Source organism: Labrus bergylta, chromosome 12 (genome assembly GCF_963930695.1).
Source record: "Labrus bergylta chromosome 12, fLabBer1.1, whole genome shotgun sequence".
Taxonomy (NCBI): Eukaryota; Metazoa; Chordata; class Actinopteri; order Labriformes; family Labridae; genus Labrus; species Labrus bergylta.
In genome coordinates this window covers 9,680,773-9,697,283 of record NC_089206.1, presented here as the reverse complement: position 1 = coordinate 9,697,283, position 16,511 = coordinate 9,680,773, and the positions used below count along the sequence as shown (strand labels likewise).

Below are 16,511 nucleotides of genomic sequence, written 5' to 3'. Positions count from 1 at the left end.
TGTTTAGTTCGGCCATCAAACAAATCTGAGATGTACAAAATCCTAGCCCTCCTCCATAGAGTCCAGTTAACCGATTTATCTCCAACAAGAATTCTACTATTGTTCCATAAAGGTACTAGAGGGGATTTAAATACATCCCAGCTTCCAGCTCTATGTAGTTTATTCCATATTAATCTAGCATTAGCAATAACAGGATGTTCTTTTTGTGGCAGTGATTTGGGACCAAACAGACCTGACCATGGGGTTGACCCCTCGCAAATTTCAACCTCTTTCTGTAACCAGCTGGGGTTGTCCCTTACTTCATGACCTGTTAACCAGGTTCTCATGTATCTAACACTGATAGCCCAATAGTAACATTTAAAATCAGGGAGAGAAAATCCCCCTTTCTTCATGTGGGATTGTAATTTCTTTATTCCCAACCGATGCTATGATTTGCCCCAAAGAAATATAGAATGAGATTGTCAAAGTATTGTGCTTAATTTGAATAAATGTCTGAAACTGTGGGTATGAAACTAATATTTCCATTTTGTATTCTTATTCTTTAGAGAAAGTTAATCCAGCCAACAAATTACAACCCTTTAGCACATTTTTCTGTATGAGATGACGTTTCTGTAACTAATTTACCTATAACAATAGTTTTAACAGAGGTGTTCCACATCCAACTATCTTATGATTGGAGCGTAGGACGTAAAAGGTCACATTGCAAAGAAAAAAATCCTGCACACTACTATTGCTTTGCATCATCAATTTAATAGAAAAATGTTTCGGTCCCTCTGACCTACAGACATATCTACCCATGTCTGTGCTGGAACAACTTAACATCTATATCAAACAGCTAAGCCTTGCTTTAAAACTCGTACTTAATCATGCATAATGGACGGTGCCCGCTGGGTTCGAATTATAATACTATGTGGAAACACAGGCCGTTTCACCCTATATTATAATATCGTAAGAACTGGTTTTATTAGTATTTGTTTCTCTTACTAATGCCTTCATTTCCAGTGCCTTTCTGGTAGTCATGAATAATTGACAGACTCTACTGTGTTGAAAAATCTTTTGCTGTAGTTTTGGACTGCATTTCAAGAATAGTTAGGGCCATACTGGCAATTAATACCATCAAATATGATGTGTCGCATTGAGTGATGTAAGGGAAAATGTCTAGTTGACCTTTTACAAATGTACTAGAACTTGTTGCTGTTTGTACACGACCTACAAGTGGGAATCTGTGTACTGTACATTTTGCTTATTGATTTTGATGTTGATTCTTTTTTCTGTATTTGAATTCAGAAATAAAGTCCCCACACAGAATCTTTTTAAACAAATAGTTTTTTATTATAGACGTGATTCATCAAAATTTAGTAGCATGTATTTTGATGTAGATGTACACCATATAAATATGCAATATAAAACTTCTGTGTTGCATATTGGCAAATGCAAACAATTACTGACTGCATATAAATACAAAAAAGAACACACCCATTAACTAGAGTATGAAACAACAATGGAGAACTGATGCAACAGACGTATTATTATTATTATAATTTATTGTCAAAATAAATAATTGCAGTGAAAAGAGAGAATATACACACCTAACTGGTTGAGATACACACACTTAGTCATGTGTTTATGAATAAAGTAATATAAATATTATTATATGTATTGAGAGACATGAATGGAAGAGCGTGACCACTCTTCAAATGATGCCATAATATGTGTTCGTGCTAAAAAAAATTAAATGTTATCACGTTTGTTTGCTTGTCAACAAAAAGGAGGAAACAAAATCAATTGAATCTTTTCAAAATATTTTGTAAAGTACAGATCACCAAAGCCTTACAAACGGCATGAATTACCAATTTTGAGCATTTTTCTTTATATTCAACAAAGATATTTTACAAAGAAATCATTTTTATAAGGTCAACCCATATATGTGTGTTGACTTAATTCATGTGAAACCCTTCAGGGAAAATCACAGCACTTATAGGAGTCTTTAAAGACCAAAGTAGCAACGCATCAATCGTGAAAAGCTACACCAAAATTGTCACAGTTGAAGTAACAGTTTGGATCACTGGGGTCGGGGACAAGCCCTGGCCCATCTGAACACATGCCTCCAGAGCCTGATGCTGTGGTTGTTGTAGCGGCAGCTGTGGTTGTTGTTGGGGCATGTGGTAGGTCATTCAGGGAAACCTGAAAGAAAGACAGTCAGATATTGTTTTAATTGATCTTAACCCTTGCTTGATCATCATATTGTTATATGACAGAGCATGACTTTTGAGATCCCTTGATTTAAAAAAGCTGAACTAGATATGTTCTAGATATTAAAGTTATAGAAGTATAAAACAGTGGTATATAGAATTTTTCATTGCTAATGGTATTTAATTAAATAAATTGTGAAACCTTTACCTCATAAAAAAGGACATATTTTGATGATTGATTTACCTTATACTAGCAGATTATGGAGTTGGGTAACGAATGGGCACTTGCCCTGGTTACAGAACTCTCCTCTGAAGTCATCCAGGTCCAGAGACCAGACAAAGGCCCCTCCAAATTTGTTTGCTTTGAGGTAATTGATCTGAGAGGATGAGAAAGACAACATTTCAACAGTATAAAAAATCAATGTAATAGAATTTTGTACATCAACCACATCAGTCATTTGCAGTCACTAAAAAGTAATACTGTGTTAAAGACAGATGCTTACCTTGGTACTTATACTGATTGTGTCGTCAAATCCAACCCACTGATTTTCTGTTGTGGCATATGGAACTTTCTGATCAGAAATAAGATGGGTTTGTACCCCATCTAGATAAAGGCAAGTCTGAAAAGAAGGGTCAGATTTGGTATTTAGATCTAATAAAAGTAATTATAATTACAAGGATATATATCTGGCACACCAAATACAGCCAAAACTGTTAGCTAATAATATAAATGGGTACTATTGAAACCGTGCCGTAATACCTCATAAGAGGCCCAGAATCCTTCTTCACCGGTGTAGCAGCCTTCCTCACCAGGACCACTGGCTGGTGCACTGACAACGCTTGAATTAGAGGACAGGGAAAAAGCTCGTCCAAAAGCTCCAAGCCCCATGTTCAGTTTTTCTTCAGGTGCTCCCTGGTCCCGCCAGTACTCTAAGGCAGAGGCCTAAGAAGGGAAGACCAATGATCAAAACAAATAAGATACAGGTACATGTTTGAATATAAAGCTGTATGAAAAAATAAACCCTTGCTTACAGTGTTAGAGTAGATCGCATCTCCAGTGTCTTGGGATCCCTGGAATAAGGGGCTGTGATGTGCTGTCACATTTTCCCAGGGGCCGTGGAAGTCAAACGTCAACACGTTGATGAAATCCAGGTGCCTGATAAATTAAGAGGGAATCACCTTTACTAAAACAGAACAGCAGCTTTTTATTGTCATTATGGCAGAGATTTCTTAAATATTATTTTACTTGGCAATTTCTTCCACTTCATAGCCAGCATCGATGGTTGACCTCTCAGCAGAGACAGATGCTGCAAGGATTAATCTTTCCTGGTTACTTGAAGTTCCTTCATCCACAAAGGCTGTTTCCAGCTCCTATACAACACAGAAGCATGGTTCTCAGTCTCAGTTAAATAACTTTTAATGTCATGCATGGCATTTGCAGTATGGCTTTTTTCTGAAAATACCGGTCCCAGAGGAGATATTAAGGATCTGACCTTGCAAAGCTCTGTGAATCTCTGCTTGTCCTCTTCAGCTGGGTACCTCCAGTCTACGTCTAGCCCATCAAAATTGAATGCTCTGAGTAGTCTGATTACAGACTGGATGAACACTTCTCTGTTCTTTTGTGATCCCGCCATTGTCCTGAATCTGTTAAGCATACAAAAATAAAAATATAAACACAACTTGGTCTTTAGACTCACACTCCAGCTTTTCAATGAAGGCAATCAAAACATGAGATAAGGTGTAAACCAATATTTAGTGTGGATGCAATATGTTATCAACCATGCTTTCCATAGCCTATATATAATAAATGATGCCAACAAAAGTGGCAAGGGGGTCAGCTGGGTTGCATTCAATTGTAATGAATTTAAAGCAAAAAACAAGAGTTCCCAACTCTTAAAAACGAATGTGAATTTGCTTGTTTTTGCACAAAGTGCTGAAACAGTACAACAAAAGGCAGGCCAATTTGGACGTCAGAGGATTACAACAGTTTGTTAGTAATATGTGTCCTTCCAAACAAGCCTTAATGTCCTTGAAGGTAACTTACTTTTCTGTCCCAAACTTCTCTCCACCAACAGCCAGCAGGGTTTTCAGAAGTGGATTTCTACAGGAGCATAACATTTAAATGTTTTTTTTTGCGAAACAAATACCTTGTATTACAATGTTATCTCCACAGTATTTATAGACCTAAGGACTGACCTTTGTTTGAGTGCGTTAAACTCCAAGTACTGCTGAAGATCATTTACAGTTGTGGGAACCAGCTCATTTTTACTTATGTCAGAAAAGGCAAAAATCAGATGGGTGCATTTGTCTGGATCAATATCTGAAACTCTGAACTTCCCGACATTTGGTCTGTTTTGTGCCTTGCTGTTATAGTAGCACATCAGCCTGGAGGTAGAAGCTATAGACATGAAAGAAAAATCATGATTATTTTAATTATTTATTGTATAGATCAAACGTTTCAATGTCCTTATTAACATTAACATACATTAACATCTGTTTACTCGGGGATATTATATTTCTTCTAGACAGATAGTCCTATGCAGCTATAAAGGTGATGATTGTGATCAATTTGTCTGATGAACTTACCCAAGCTGGCAAAGATCAAACAGAGACCTTCAGAAGAACACATGTGTTAGTATACAGTTTGATAAAAATGCTTAACTGTTGAGTCAATAATAATACAAATAATAATACAAATTCTGACATAATAATTCATGCATTACAGGTAAAAGTTCTAGTTTACTGTTCAGGGTTAATTAATTCAAGCTTTCTGACATTTCTGATATTTCTCAGTACATTGGAGGTAAAATGAATACAAATTCCTCTCAGTGAATATAACTTGGGGTTACCCAACAGAAACTACCTGCATGAGACAATACACATGTCCACTCAACACTTTTGGAGATTTAATTGAATCAAACATTCAAAGACACTTATACTTGACCAGCATGTCTTACCTGCAGATAGAGTTAGCTTCCACATTTTGTTGCTATGTGAATAAATAGAAATAGAAAAAAAGAATGAATATGCAGATTAAAAAATGGAATTTATAGTTAGAGGTGAATGTGTGTTTCCACAAAATAAATCTGGTCCTAATATCCTTAAGCATATGAATATAAAATTAAAGGTAAAATCACAATAAATATAAGGTTATCTTATGAGGGGTGGTTCCAATTTGAGGCACTCAAAGCATTTTAAAGGTAGGTTTTACTTTTACTTAGTCGCAGCAATTACTGACAAAAGCCAGCAGTAAAATAAAAACTAAGCACCTGTTATATGGAAACGTGGAAAGAGTGTGGAAAGGCTATGATGCACAGTAGCCACCCAAAGTCTTGTTCCAACAACTGATCCGTAAATATGGGTTTGAGCTGGAATACACAGAAGACGGACTAGTTTAGCAAGAGTTTTCAGCCAACTGCTTCTCTTAACTCTAATAACTGTAACTGACATGCCCGCTTGTTGTACTCTCTCTGGATAAAATGTGTCCAGTTAGCTTGTGAGCTAGTTGGAGAGACAAAGCAGTTGTTGCAATTAATCTTGAAACAAATTTTAAAAAAGAAAGTTCGGTTTAATAAATTCAAAGTTAAAGGAATACTCACAGAAATAATGTTGAAAGAATCCTGTACTGTTCTTCTACTGTGACTGACTGATGACTGTTAGCTGTGGAGTTTTAATACAGTTAGACAGCTCACAAGGTGTGGCAAAAACAAGAAGGACAGGGATAATTAGTGCAATTTTCCATTGTCCAAAGTCTTGTTGTCCAATTGTTAAGCATGATGGAAGCTGGGCGAAGTCACCTGAAATGCCAAGCCCTTTCAACTTTCAAGTATTACTTGTTAAAAGTTAGGTAGAGCCTTTCGACTTCTAGGGGAGAACAAGAACCCTTCAGCAATCAGTATTAATATCCAATAGAAAACCAACATTAGGTTAGCCTATTAAAAAGTATCTTAACATTAACAAAACATAGTTTGCAACCCATGTTGATGATGAAAATGTCGGATATATCAGATTGGTACACAGTTTTAGATCATTATCTGTAGAAGGATCTTCTCTCCCTCTGCTTGTTATTTCGACCCTCAAGGACAGGAAAACCCTTCTTGTTTGACACATTTAGTACTTTTGGACGTAATGCAGAAGCTTTCAAGAATTGTCAGACAAAACATATTAAATAAACATGTGGCCAAACATTATACAGTAACACAAGTGCTTTGGAGATAAAGGTACTCTCTGTCTCTTTCTGCTGTGTTTGATTATTAATTGGCCTTAAAGTAAAAGCTTTAAAGTGTGGGTAGCTTTAGAGACAGGGACAAAGCTTACAGTAGACCAATTATTGACCAGAAATTAATGAAACTTGTTTTTCTTTTTGTTTGAAATATAGAAACTTTATTTTGTATTATTAGTATAGACCTTTTTAGTGTAAAATGTTTGAAGAAACTTGGCTTCTGTTATTGATATTCAGTATGTAAGATATAAACCTCATAGGTCTTGTTTTCACACCTAGGTTTTAAAATAATGTTTTAAACATCTCTCGTCCAACTAACCTTATTTTATGTGCTTACACCCCTAAACTTTAGCATTGTGTGTTCAATAGTTTAGTGAGAGCCTTGAAGGAACTGACCACAAAAGTTTGACAAAGAGATACATGATGCAAAGTATTTAACTTTGTTCAGCACGTTTGCTGTAATACAACAGCAGATGACGTAGTTTGTAAGAGAGAGAAACCTCCTTCCCCATGCATGTCACAGTGACGCCGCAACATTTTTTTTTATGTCTATGAGCCATCATGTTTGTAGACATGGGTCACACCCTGTGTCCTTTTCACATCAATTAAAATATTCCTGTTCATAGTTATTCTGAGTACATCTGACAAACAACAAAACATTAACATTAAAATATCTGTTTTATTTGAAGACGAAGAGGATGATTGATGATTTAATTTCATTATTGTATCAAAAAAATTCCCCCAAAAAAGCCCAAAACAAACAACAGACTACTGACCAAAAGGTGACACTTAATAGTTATAACGAAACAAACCATCCTGACATTTCTTCCAGGCTTCAGAGACAATCGTGGCCAGCTCATGAACATGAAATTAAATAACATCTCCACCCTGTTATCATCAGAACTCCAAAACATTGCAGGATTTTGAGCGTATATTTCAATTAATTTATAATAGGACATACAAAGGACATTACAAAAGAAAACAAGATTTGTTCTCCACTTCTCCTGATCACATAGTTCACACAGTCTGTGTTCCTTTGGGATGTTTTTGAATCTGCCGACTTCAAGAGCGAGAGAAATGATTCCTGTTCTCAGCTGAGAGACCAAAGATCTCTGACTTCTTGATAAGTTTGCTTTAACAGTATTCAGTAATATAATTGTGCTTAATTTGTATTTAACATTTTTATTGGTTCTTTAAACAGGGAATCACAAAAAAATCTAATTTCCCATATCATACATAGAATCTTGTACTTAACATACATCATGAGAGAAACGGACATAGACAAACAAAGCAACAAAGAAAAATTAAATAGAAATAAAAATAAATTAATAATAATAGTGCACACACTGTTTCCCCAGGTTAAATACATCTGTCCAATTGTTATGTGCCATACTTTTGTTTGTGTTCTCTCTCTGTCCTGTGTGTGCTCCCCAGGGGTTGCTCCTCAGCCTGAGTGTGCCCAACCACACCTGTGGCTAATGACTAATCAGGAGCAAAACTATAAATAGCAGGAGAGGAAGATGCCAGTGGCCAGTGGGTCATTCTGCTGCGTGTTGGGCTCGTCTGTGACGTCGACAAACTTAGGTGTGATGCTTCTGTGGAAGGAGTGTGATTTCGATTGAGGCCTTATTGTTAGTTGTCTTTGCCTTCTTAATTTGTGACATTTTGTTTGAGATATATTTGCTTCTGTTTTGTTTTGTGTTTGTGGAAGAAGCTTGTTTTGTGTTGAAAATTTTGTTGTAAATAAATCCTTTTTTAAATTTGTTTATATTTAGTTCCTTCTTCTTTTCCTGGGTTTTAATTTATTGTTACTCCCCTCATCCCTTAGCCATCTTGGGGAACGTAACACCAATATTAAAATGAATCAAATTACTAAATTGACCTCTTAAGTTACAGACACTGAAAGCTAAGCAGTAAAATGGCCCCACGTAAGCATCTACCTTGTCCAACAGAGAATATGTTACTCTCTCATAAGCAGCTTATTGAGCCACAGTTGTGGCCCATTCTTCATAAGGAGGTGGGTGTTTCCTCCTCCAGTGTCTCAGAAGTATCCGTTTAGCTGTTGTCAAAGCCAAAATAATCCATCGTTTTTCAAAAGAGGACAAGTCACAGTCTTTAAGCCTCGTGATCGAGTCCAGAATAGCCAGTTTAGCAGAGACTTGGAATTTATTTTTCAGTACCTCGTAGATTACCTTTTGTATATTGTTCCACCAGTCTTTAATTGCAGAACATGTCCAGAGTACATGAAAGATAGAGGCACCAGCCTCCAGCAAGAATCTGAAGGTATTAGTTTCCACTTGTGTAATTGTTGAGGCGGCTGATGCCACCTGAGTATTAATTATTTCAATACGATGAATTTATTGCCAACTTCTTTATACATTGTATTAATATTTTCAAACATGAATTCTTATCCTCAGGTGATATGTCCACAGCCATGTCTTTTGCCAATTGTTCTTTTACTTTTATCAAAGGATCACTCAATTGATTGAGTAGTGAATGATAAATCTTCGAGGCAATGCCTCTGCATGATTAGGATTTAGTAAGCAGTTCTTCGTTTGGGCTGCCTGTCGGGCATATAAGGGGGCTTCCTAACCATTTTGATAAAGTACTTTGCATTTGGACATATCTCCAGAACCAAAATACCAGAATATCTCCTGGTTGTTGTTGGGGCATGTCGTAGGTCATTCAGGAAAACCTGAAAGAAAGACAGTCAGATATTGTTTTAATTGATCTTAACATTGCTTGATCATCATATTGTTATATGACAGAGCATGACTTTTGAGATCCCTTGATTTAAAAAAGCTGAACTAGATATGTTCTAAATATTAAAGTTATAGAAGTATAAAACAGTGGTATATAGAATTTTGCATTACTAATGGTATTTACTTAAATAAATTGTGAAACCTTTACCTCATAAAAAAGGACATATTTTGATGATTGATTTACCTTATACTAGCAGATTATGTAGTTGGCTAACAAATGGGCACTTGCCCTGGTTACAGAACTCTCCTCTGAAATCATCCAGGTCCAGAGACCAGACAAAGGCCCCTCCAAAGTTATTTGCTTTGAGGTAATTGATCTGAGAGGATGAGAAAGACAACATTTCAACAGTCTGTATAAAAAAATCAATGTAACGGAATTTTGTACATCAGTCACATCAGTCATTTGCAGTCACTAAAAAGTAATACTGTGTTAAAAAAAGATGATTACCTTGGTACTTATACTGATTGTGTCGTCAAATCCAACCCACTGATTTTCTGTTGTGGCATATGGAACTTTCTGATCAGAAATAAGATGGGTTTGTACCCCATCTAGATAAAGGCAAGTCTGAAAAGAAGGGTCAGATTTGGTATTTAGATCTAATAAAAGTAATTATAATTACAAGGATATATATCTGGCAGACAAAATACAGCCAAAACTGTTAGCTAATAATAAAGCCATCAATATAAATGGGTAATATTGAAACCGTGCAGTAATACCTCATAAGAGGCCCAGAATCCTTCTTCACCAGTGTAGCAGCCTTCCTCACCAAGACCACTGGCTGGTGCACCGACAGCGCTTGAATTAGAGGACAGGTAAAAAGCTCGTCCAAAAGCTCCAAACCCCATGTTCAGTTTTTCTTCAGGTGCTCCCTGGTCCCGCCAGTACTCTAAGGCAGAGGCCTAAGAAGGGAAGACCAATGATCAAAACAAATGGGATACAGGTACATGTTTGGAAACATAGCTGTATGAAAAAATAAACCCTTGCTTACAGTGTTAGAGTAGATCGCATCTCCAGTGTCTTGGGATCCCTGGAATAAGGGGCTGTGATGTGCTGTCACACTTTCCCAGGGGCCGTGGAAGTCAAACGTCAACACGTTGATGAAATCCAGGTGCCTGATAAATTAAGAGGGAATTACCTTTACTAAAACAGAACAGCAGCTTTTTATTGTCATTATGGCAGAGATTTCTTAAATATTATTTTACTTGGCAATTTCTTCCACTTCATAGCCAGCATCGATGGTTGACCTCTCAGCAGAGACAGATGCTGCAAGGATTAATCTTTCCTGGTTACTTGAAGTTCCTTCATCGACAAAGGCTGTTTCCAGCTCCTGTACAACACAGAAGCATGGTTCTCAGTCTCAGTTACATACATTTTAATAATAATAATAATAACTTTATTTATATAGCACCTTTTAAAAACACACGTTTACAAAGTGCTTTGACAAACAGCAAGAACAAAGCAAACTAAACACAGAAAAACATTAACAACAGTAAGAATATAACAGATGCAAAATACCAAAAATAATTAAAAACAATTCAACAGAAAAGAACCCAAAGTGCACGATACACAACCAGACATATATAACCCAACCATCATAAGAACCATCATAAGAACCCAGGAACACAAGAACCCAACAACATGAGCTGAGACCAAGAGGACCAAAGATTTAAAAAGATGTAAGAAACTAAGAGATAAAAGCAAATAAAAAGCAATGAGAAGGTAAGCGCAGTAAAGGAAATAAAAACAAGTGGTTAAAGGATCAAAAAACCCAAAACTATAATATTAATAAAAATAAAAATTAACTATAAATACGAAACATAAATAGACAAAGTAAGTAAGATAAGAAATTACCAAGTTAAAACACAAGAGGAGATTAAGATATGAGCATAAATACGAGATAAGACCATAAATAAAAGACAGTAAGAAGTAGAAGAAGATACAAATAGTAAAACCAGTAAGAGAAGACATTAAGAAGACGACATGCATGGCATTTGCAGTATGGCTTTTTTCTGAAAATACCAATTCCAGAGGAGATATTAAAGATCTGACCTTGCAAAGCTCTGTGAATCTCTGCTTGTCCTCTTCAGCTGGGTACCTCCAGTCTACATCTAGCCCATCAAAATTGAATGCTCTGAGTAGTTTGATTACAGACTGGATGAACACTTCTCTGTTCTCTTGTGATCCCGCCATTGTCCTGAATCTGTTAAGCATACAAAAATAAAAATATAAACACAACTTGGTCTTTAGACTCACACTCCAGCTATTCAATGAAGGCAATCAAAACATGAGATAAGGTGTAAACCAATATTTAGTGTGGATGCAATGTGTTATCAGCCATGCTTTCCATAGCCTATATATAATAAATGATGCCAACAAAAGTGGCAAAATAATCCCCATAATTATAATGTGCAGTCACTGACCTGAGTGTCTAACATACATATTGCACAAGATTCAGTGAATTTCAAACTTCATTTTTTCATTATTTGGCTGTAGAGGTCAGCTGGGTTGCATTCAATTTTAATGAATTTAGAGCAAAAAACAAGAGTTCCCAACTCTTAAAAACGAATGTGAATTTGCTTGTTTTTGCACAAAGTGCTGAAACAGTACAACAAAAGGCAAGGCCAATTTGGACGTCAGAGGATTACAACAGTTTGTTAGTAATATGTGTCCTTCCAAACAAGCCTTAATGTCCTTGAAGGTAACTTACTTTTCTGTCCCAAACTTCTCTCCACCAACAGCCAACAGGGTTTTCAGAAGTGGATTTCTACAGGAGCATAACATTTAAATGATGATTTTTTTTTTTGCAAAACAAATACCTTGTATTACAATGTAATCTCCACAGTATTTATAGACCTAAGGACTGACCTTTGTTTGAGTGCGTTAAACTCCACGTACTGCTGAACATCGTTTACAGTTGTGGGAACCAGCTCATTTTCAATTATGTCAGAAAAGGCAAAAATCAGATGGGTGCACTTGTCTGGATCAATATCTGAAACTCTGAACTTCCCGACATTTGGTCTGTTTTGTGCCTTGCTGTTATAGTAACACATCAGCCTGGAGGTAGAAGCTATAGACATGAAAGAAAAATCATGATTATTTTAATTATTTATTGTATAGATCAAACGTTTCAATGTCCTTATTAACATTAACATCTGTTTACTTAAAGATATTATATTTCTTCTACAAAAATCGTCCTATGCAGCTATAAAGGTGATGATTGTGATCAATTTGTGTGATGAACTTACCCAAGCTGGCAAGGATCAAACAGAGACCTTCAAAAGGACACATGTGTTAGTATACAGGTTAATAAAATAAAAAAAACAACCAATACAAACAGGCTTTCTGACATAATAATTCATGCATTACAGGTAAAAGTTCTAGTTTACTGTTTCAAGTTAATTAATTCAAGCTTTCTGACATTTCTGATATTTCTCAGTACATTGGAGGTAAAATGAATACAAATTCCTCTCAGTGAAAATAACTTGGGGATACCTAACAGAAACTACCTGCATGAGACAATACACATGTACACTTAACACTTTTGGAGATGTAGTTGAATCAAACATTCAAAGACACTTATACTTGACCAGGATGTCTTACCTGCAGATAGAGTTAGCTTCCACATTTTGTTGCTATGTGAATAAATTGAAACAGAAAAAAAGAATGAATATGCAGTTGAAAAAATATATTCATTTAAATAAATGTAGAATTTATAATTAGAGATGAATGTGTGTTTCCACAAAATAAATTTGATCCAAATAACCATAAGCATGAAAATAAAAACACAACAAATAAAAGACAATCTTACTAGTGCTGTTCCCAACTCGAGGCACACAGATCATTTTACAGGTAGGTTAAACTTTTACTTAGTCGCAACATTTGGTGACAAAAGCCAGTAGAATAATCAAAACTAAGCACCTGTTCAATGGAAACGTTTAGGGAGTGGAAAGGGAATGATGCCCAGTAGCCACCCAAAGTCTTGTTCCAACAAGTTTTCCGTAAATACACGTTTGAGCTGGAAGACACAGGAGATGGACTAGTTTGGCAAGCATTTTCAGCTAACTTCTTCTCTTAACTTTTAATTAACTTCATTGCTAGTTACATATCTGTGTTGCTAGTGAAGCATTTGCTTTGATATAAGCTTACTTTTATGTTTTTTATCCCATTGAAAATCAGGTCAGGTCTGATTTGACTTAAATGGTACAAAGTTGGCACATGAATTGCCTTTGTCTGACTTAAAACACAACTTTAATGCTTCAAATCCTAACAATATTTAAACAAATGTTTTTATCAGCTAAATCCAAATTAGAAGAGAAACAGCCAGTGAAATGCCACCTTGTTGTACTCTCTCTGGCTAAAATGTGTCCAGTTAAGCTTGTGAGCTAGTTGGAGAGACGAAGCAGTTGTTGAAATTTATCTTTAACTAACTTTTTAAAACAGAATATTTAGTTTTATAAATGCAAAGTTAAAGGAATACTCACAGAAATAATGTTGAAAGAAGCATGTACTGTTCTTCTACTGTGACTGACTGATGACTGATGGCTGTGGAGTTTTAATACAGGTAGGCAGCTCACAAGGTGTGGAAAAACAGAGGGGGTGGGGATAAATAATGCACTATTACATTATCTAAAGTGTTATTGTCTAATTGTTAAGCATCATGGAAGCTGGGTGAAATCACCTGAGATTCCAAGCCCTTTCAATTTTCAAGTATCACTTTTTAAGGAGCTTTTGTCTTCTAGGGGAGAATAAGAACCCTTCAGTCATCAGTATTAATATCCAATAGAAAACCAACCAGATCACTCAAACTGTGTGATTAGCTTTTTTTTTTATCAATTAAACCTTATCAGATTGTGTGCTACAAGTTTATTCTTTGATATCTGCTAAGAATGACCAAGAAGGTTAAACCACTCGCTGAAGATGATACAATAGTGTTGTAATCATTCTGTGGTCCTTTTCCTCTAACAAAGGTCTGTGTCTGGTCTCATTCTTGTAATGTTGTGATTAAATGGTCAGTATCTGCAAATCCTAGACCACCCGGACATCCCCCCCATTTTGTAATGGACTGTAAAACATTGAATGTTTTTATTTTTGAGTCCAGTTATTATGTTTCTCATAGTAGCAAATCATTTAGAAAACCCCTTTCAATGTAACTGTCCAGTACAACACCATCCCAAACAGCAGTCTGTAACCTCATAAGTATTTTATTACAAGCCCTTTAAGTTGTTGTTATACCTCATAATTTCATAAAATGGATATATGAACATTACAAATTTGTCTTTATAAATTAAACTATAGATTAATTTAACTATGTAAGGGGAACCCCAAAACACCACGTGTCTCTGTATAGAAGCAAACTTTTGCCCAGTTAATCCCTTAGCTTTTGTGAGGAATAAGCTGCTTTCCTGCAAAAACAAAAAGAGGGAATTGAATTTAGAAAATGAACATTCACTTTTTAAAAGACCTTAAAAGATCTTTTTCATAGATTCCATGGCATCAATGAAATAATTTCCAAAAAGAACTACAAAGAGCTTGTCGTATTTCACTTCATTCTTATTGAAAACTTTGACATTCAAAAGCTCCCTGAGCCTCACGGCTCAGTCCATGAACTCTAAAGAATGGGACAATATGGGTAACACCTCAAACAACTGATTCTGGAAAAGCCTTCATTATTGTCATTTCAAATAATTTCAACACCACCTGTCAGGATGTGTTTGTTCATTTTTATCAAAATGTAAATAAAAAAAATATTGAATTCAAGAGCCAGAAAGTAACATTCTCTACTTAGTTAAGGCTCTATTGTTAACAACATTTAATAATTTGATGACATACAGTATTTGCTCTGAGTTGTGCTTTGAAATGACCTCAATTAATGAAATGATTGAAATCCTTTGAAGTTGTGAACACGATCAGCAGCTGACTGCCTGAGATGATTTTTGACAGTGAAATAATAATGTTACAATTTCATAAACTTACTGATGAATCTTTTTGCGCATTTAAATTTTTGAAAGTAATGGTACCTATCTTAGAAGGAATGACATGCAAATATTTTTTTGCTACTCATAAGAAACTCTAAAAGTCTTCTCCATAATGTGGTGGTTGCTGTTTATACCAGCGTGCTGAATCTGAACGATGAAGAATAAAGATTGTCTTCAGAAGATTTTCTACACACTGTGAAAAAGATGAACTTTTTGAGTTTGGTTAACACTTTATAATAACCATCATCAATTAAGGGTAAACTGATAGTTAATTAAACTTAAGTCAATAGTTATTTTACTGTTAACACACAAAGATAATTAATAATGTTTGATAATTGTTTGTTTTGCTTTGTATAATTTATGTTATATTAACAGTTATTGTTGCACACATAACATTTTATACGCTATGTGAAAAGGTTCTGCCATACCTTTTAACCTGCCCCCACCTTCCATACACTTACTGCAGAGTGATAAGCCTGAGTGAGGTCACCTGTGCCGAATTGGACAGAGTGGAGCCTTCAGTTTGCGATGTCTTTCTTGTTTGTACTTAAAAAGGTTAACTAAAACAAGTTTCTGTTTACGGTTGTAAATTTATAGTGTGCTTTAGATTCTGACTTGAATCTTGAATATTATCATGTTATTTAGCTGTTAAATGATGTATTATTGTTTTAGTGGGAATTTTGATCTTTCACTTCACTTTGTGCCTGAAATGGTTTGCTCCAATCAGGGCGGAGTCAAGAGGAGCATGAACGCAGACTCAGCCAGAGTCTGTGGGGAAAAAATTGTTGTTTGTGGCAGCTTGCTTTGAGGCTGTGTTTTCTTTCAGTTTATTTAGTCTGGTTGTTTTATTAGGTTGTTTTTGGCTCTTTTGTGCAATTTTTGGTTAATAAATCAACCACCTTATTTTTGCAACTATTTCTGCCTCCTGAGCAATTTCTTCTGCAAGGACATCTTTTTACCCACCACCAGTACCAAAAAGCCACACTTAAATCCCAATTTGAATGTTGACTTACAACCAGTAATGTTACACACTATATAAAGTGTGTGTTAATGATTACCAAAGGATTAGTAAACCTTTAAAAGATGGTTTATAAAACATCTATGAACATTACATAGATAACATGGACCTGATATTTGTAACACTTTGTTAATGGTTAATAAATATTTTGCAAAGCATCTATTAACATTATTTGGATGGCTATTGCAAAGTTGCAACTGACGATTATAGTATGTTGTTCCAACTTTAGTATTACCACCCAAATAATGTTAATAGATGCTCTACACTGTATTTATTAACCATCACAGTCTGGTATCATCCGCTCTGCAGAGAAGGGGATTTGATGTAATCTACCATCTGTC

General features: G+C 35.6%; 2 protein-coding genes across 4 annotated transcripts; both read right to left on the bottom strand.

The window, feature by feature from the left end:
* Positions 1–1,524: 1,524 nt before the first annotated feature.
* Positions 1,525–5,830, bottom strand: LOC110004580 (chitotriosidase-1-like). 2 transcript variants are annotated; one of them, XM_065961729.1, is made up of 13 exons: positions 5,792–5,830; positions 5,462–5,560; positions 5,150–5,181; positions 4,779–4,805; positions 4,389–4,590; positions 4,237–4,293; positions 3,686–3,836; positions 3,439–3,563; positions 3,225–3,348; positions 2,953–3,135; positions 2,696–2,812; positions 2,437–2,569; positions 1,525–2,184 (listed from the first exon to the last, which is right to left on the bottom strand). In XM_065961729.1, exons 3-12 carry the CDS (start codon positions 5,172–5,174, stop codon positions 2,438–2,440), a joined length of 1,143 nt encoding a protein of 380 aa, XP_065817801.1. In that variant the 5' UTR covers positions 5,175–5,181; positions 5,462–5,560; positions 5,792–5,830; the 3' UTR covers positions 1,525–2,184; position 2,437. The 2 variants fall into 2 exon arrangements, with proteins under 2 accessions (XP_065817801.1, XP_065817802.1); XM_065961730.1 differs by lacking the exon at positions 5,462–5,560 and having other exon boundaries at positions 5,792–5,825.
* A 1,243-nt stretch (positions 5,831–7,073) lies between these two features.
* LOC110004579 (acidic mammalian chitinase-like) lies at positions 7,074–13,715 on the bottom strand. 2 transcript variants are annotated; one of them, XM_065961728.1, is made up of 13 exons: positions 13,659–13,715; positions 13,096–13,192; positions 12,778–12,809; positions 12,423–12,449; positions 12,043–12,244; positions 11,885–11,941; positions 11,227–11,377; positions 10,380–10,504; positions 10,166–10,289; positions 9,894–10,076; positions 9,625–9,741; positions 9,361–9,493; positions 7,074–9,109 (listed from the first exon to the last, which is right to left on the bottom strand). In XM_065961728.1, the coding sequence occupies exons 3-12, from the start codon at positions 12,800–12,802 to the stop codon at positions 9,362–9,364; spliced, it is 1,143 nt and encodes a 380-aa protein (XP_065817800.1). In that variant the 5' UTR covers positions 12,803–12,809; positions 13,096–13,192; positions 13,659–13,715; the 3' UTR covers positions 7,074–9,109; position 9,361. The 2 variants fall into 2 exon arrangements, with proteins under 2 accessions (XP_065817800.1, XP_065817799.1); XM_065961727.1 differs by having other exon boundaries at positions 12,778–13,192.
* Positions 13,716–16,511: the final 2,796 nt, after the last annotated feature.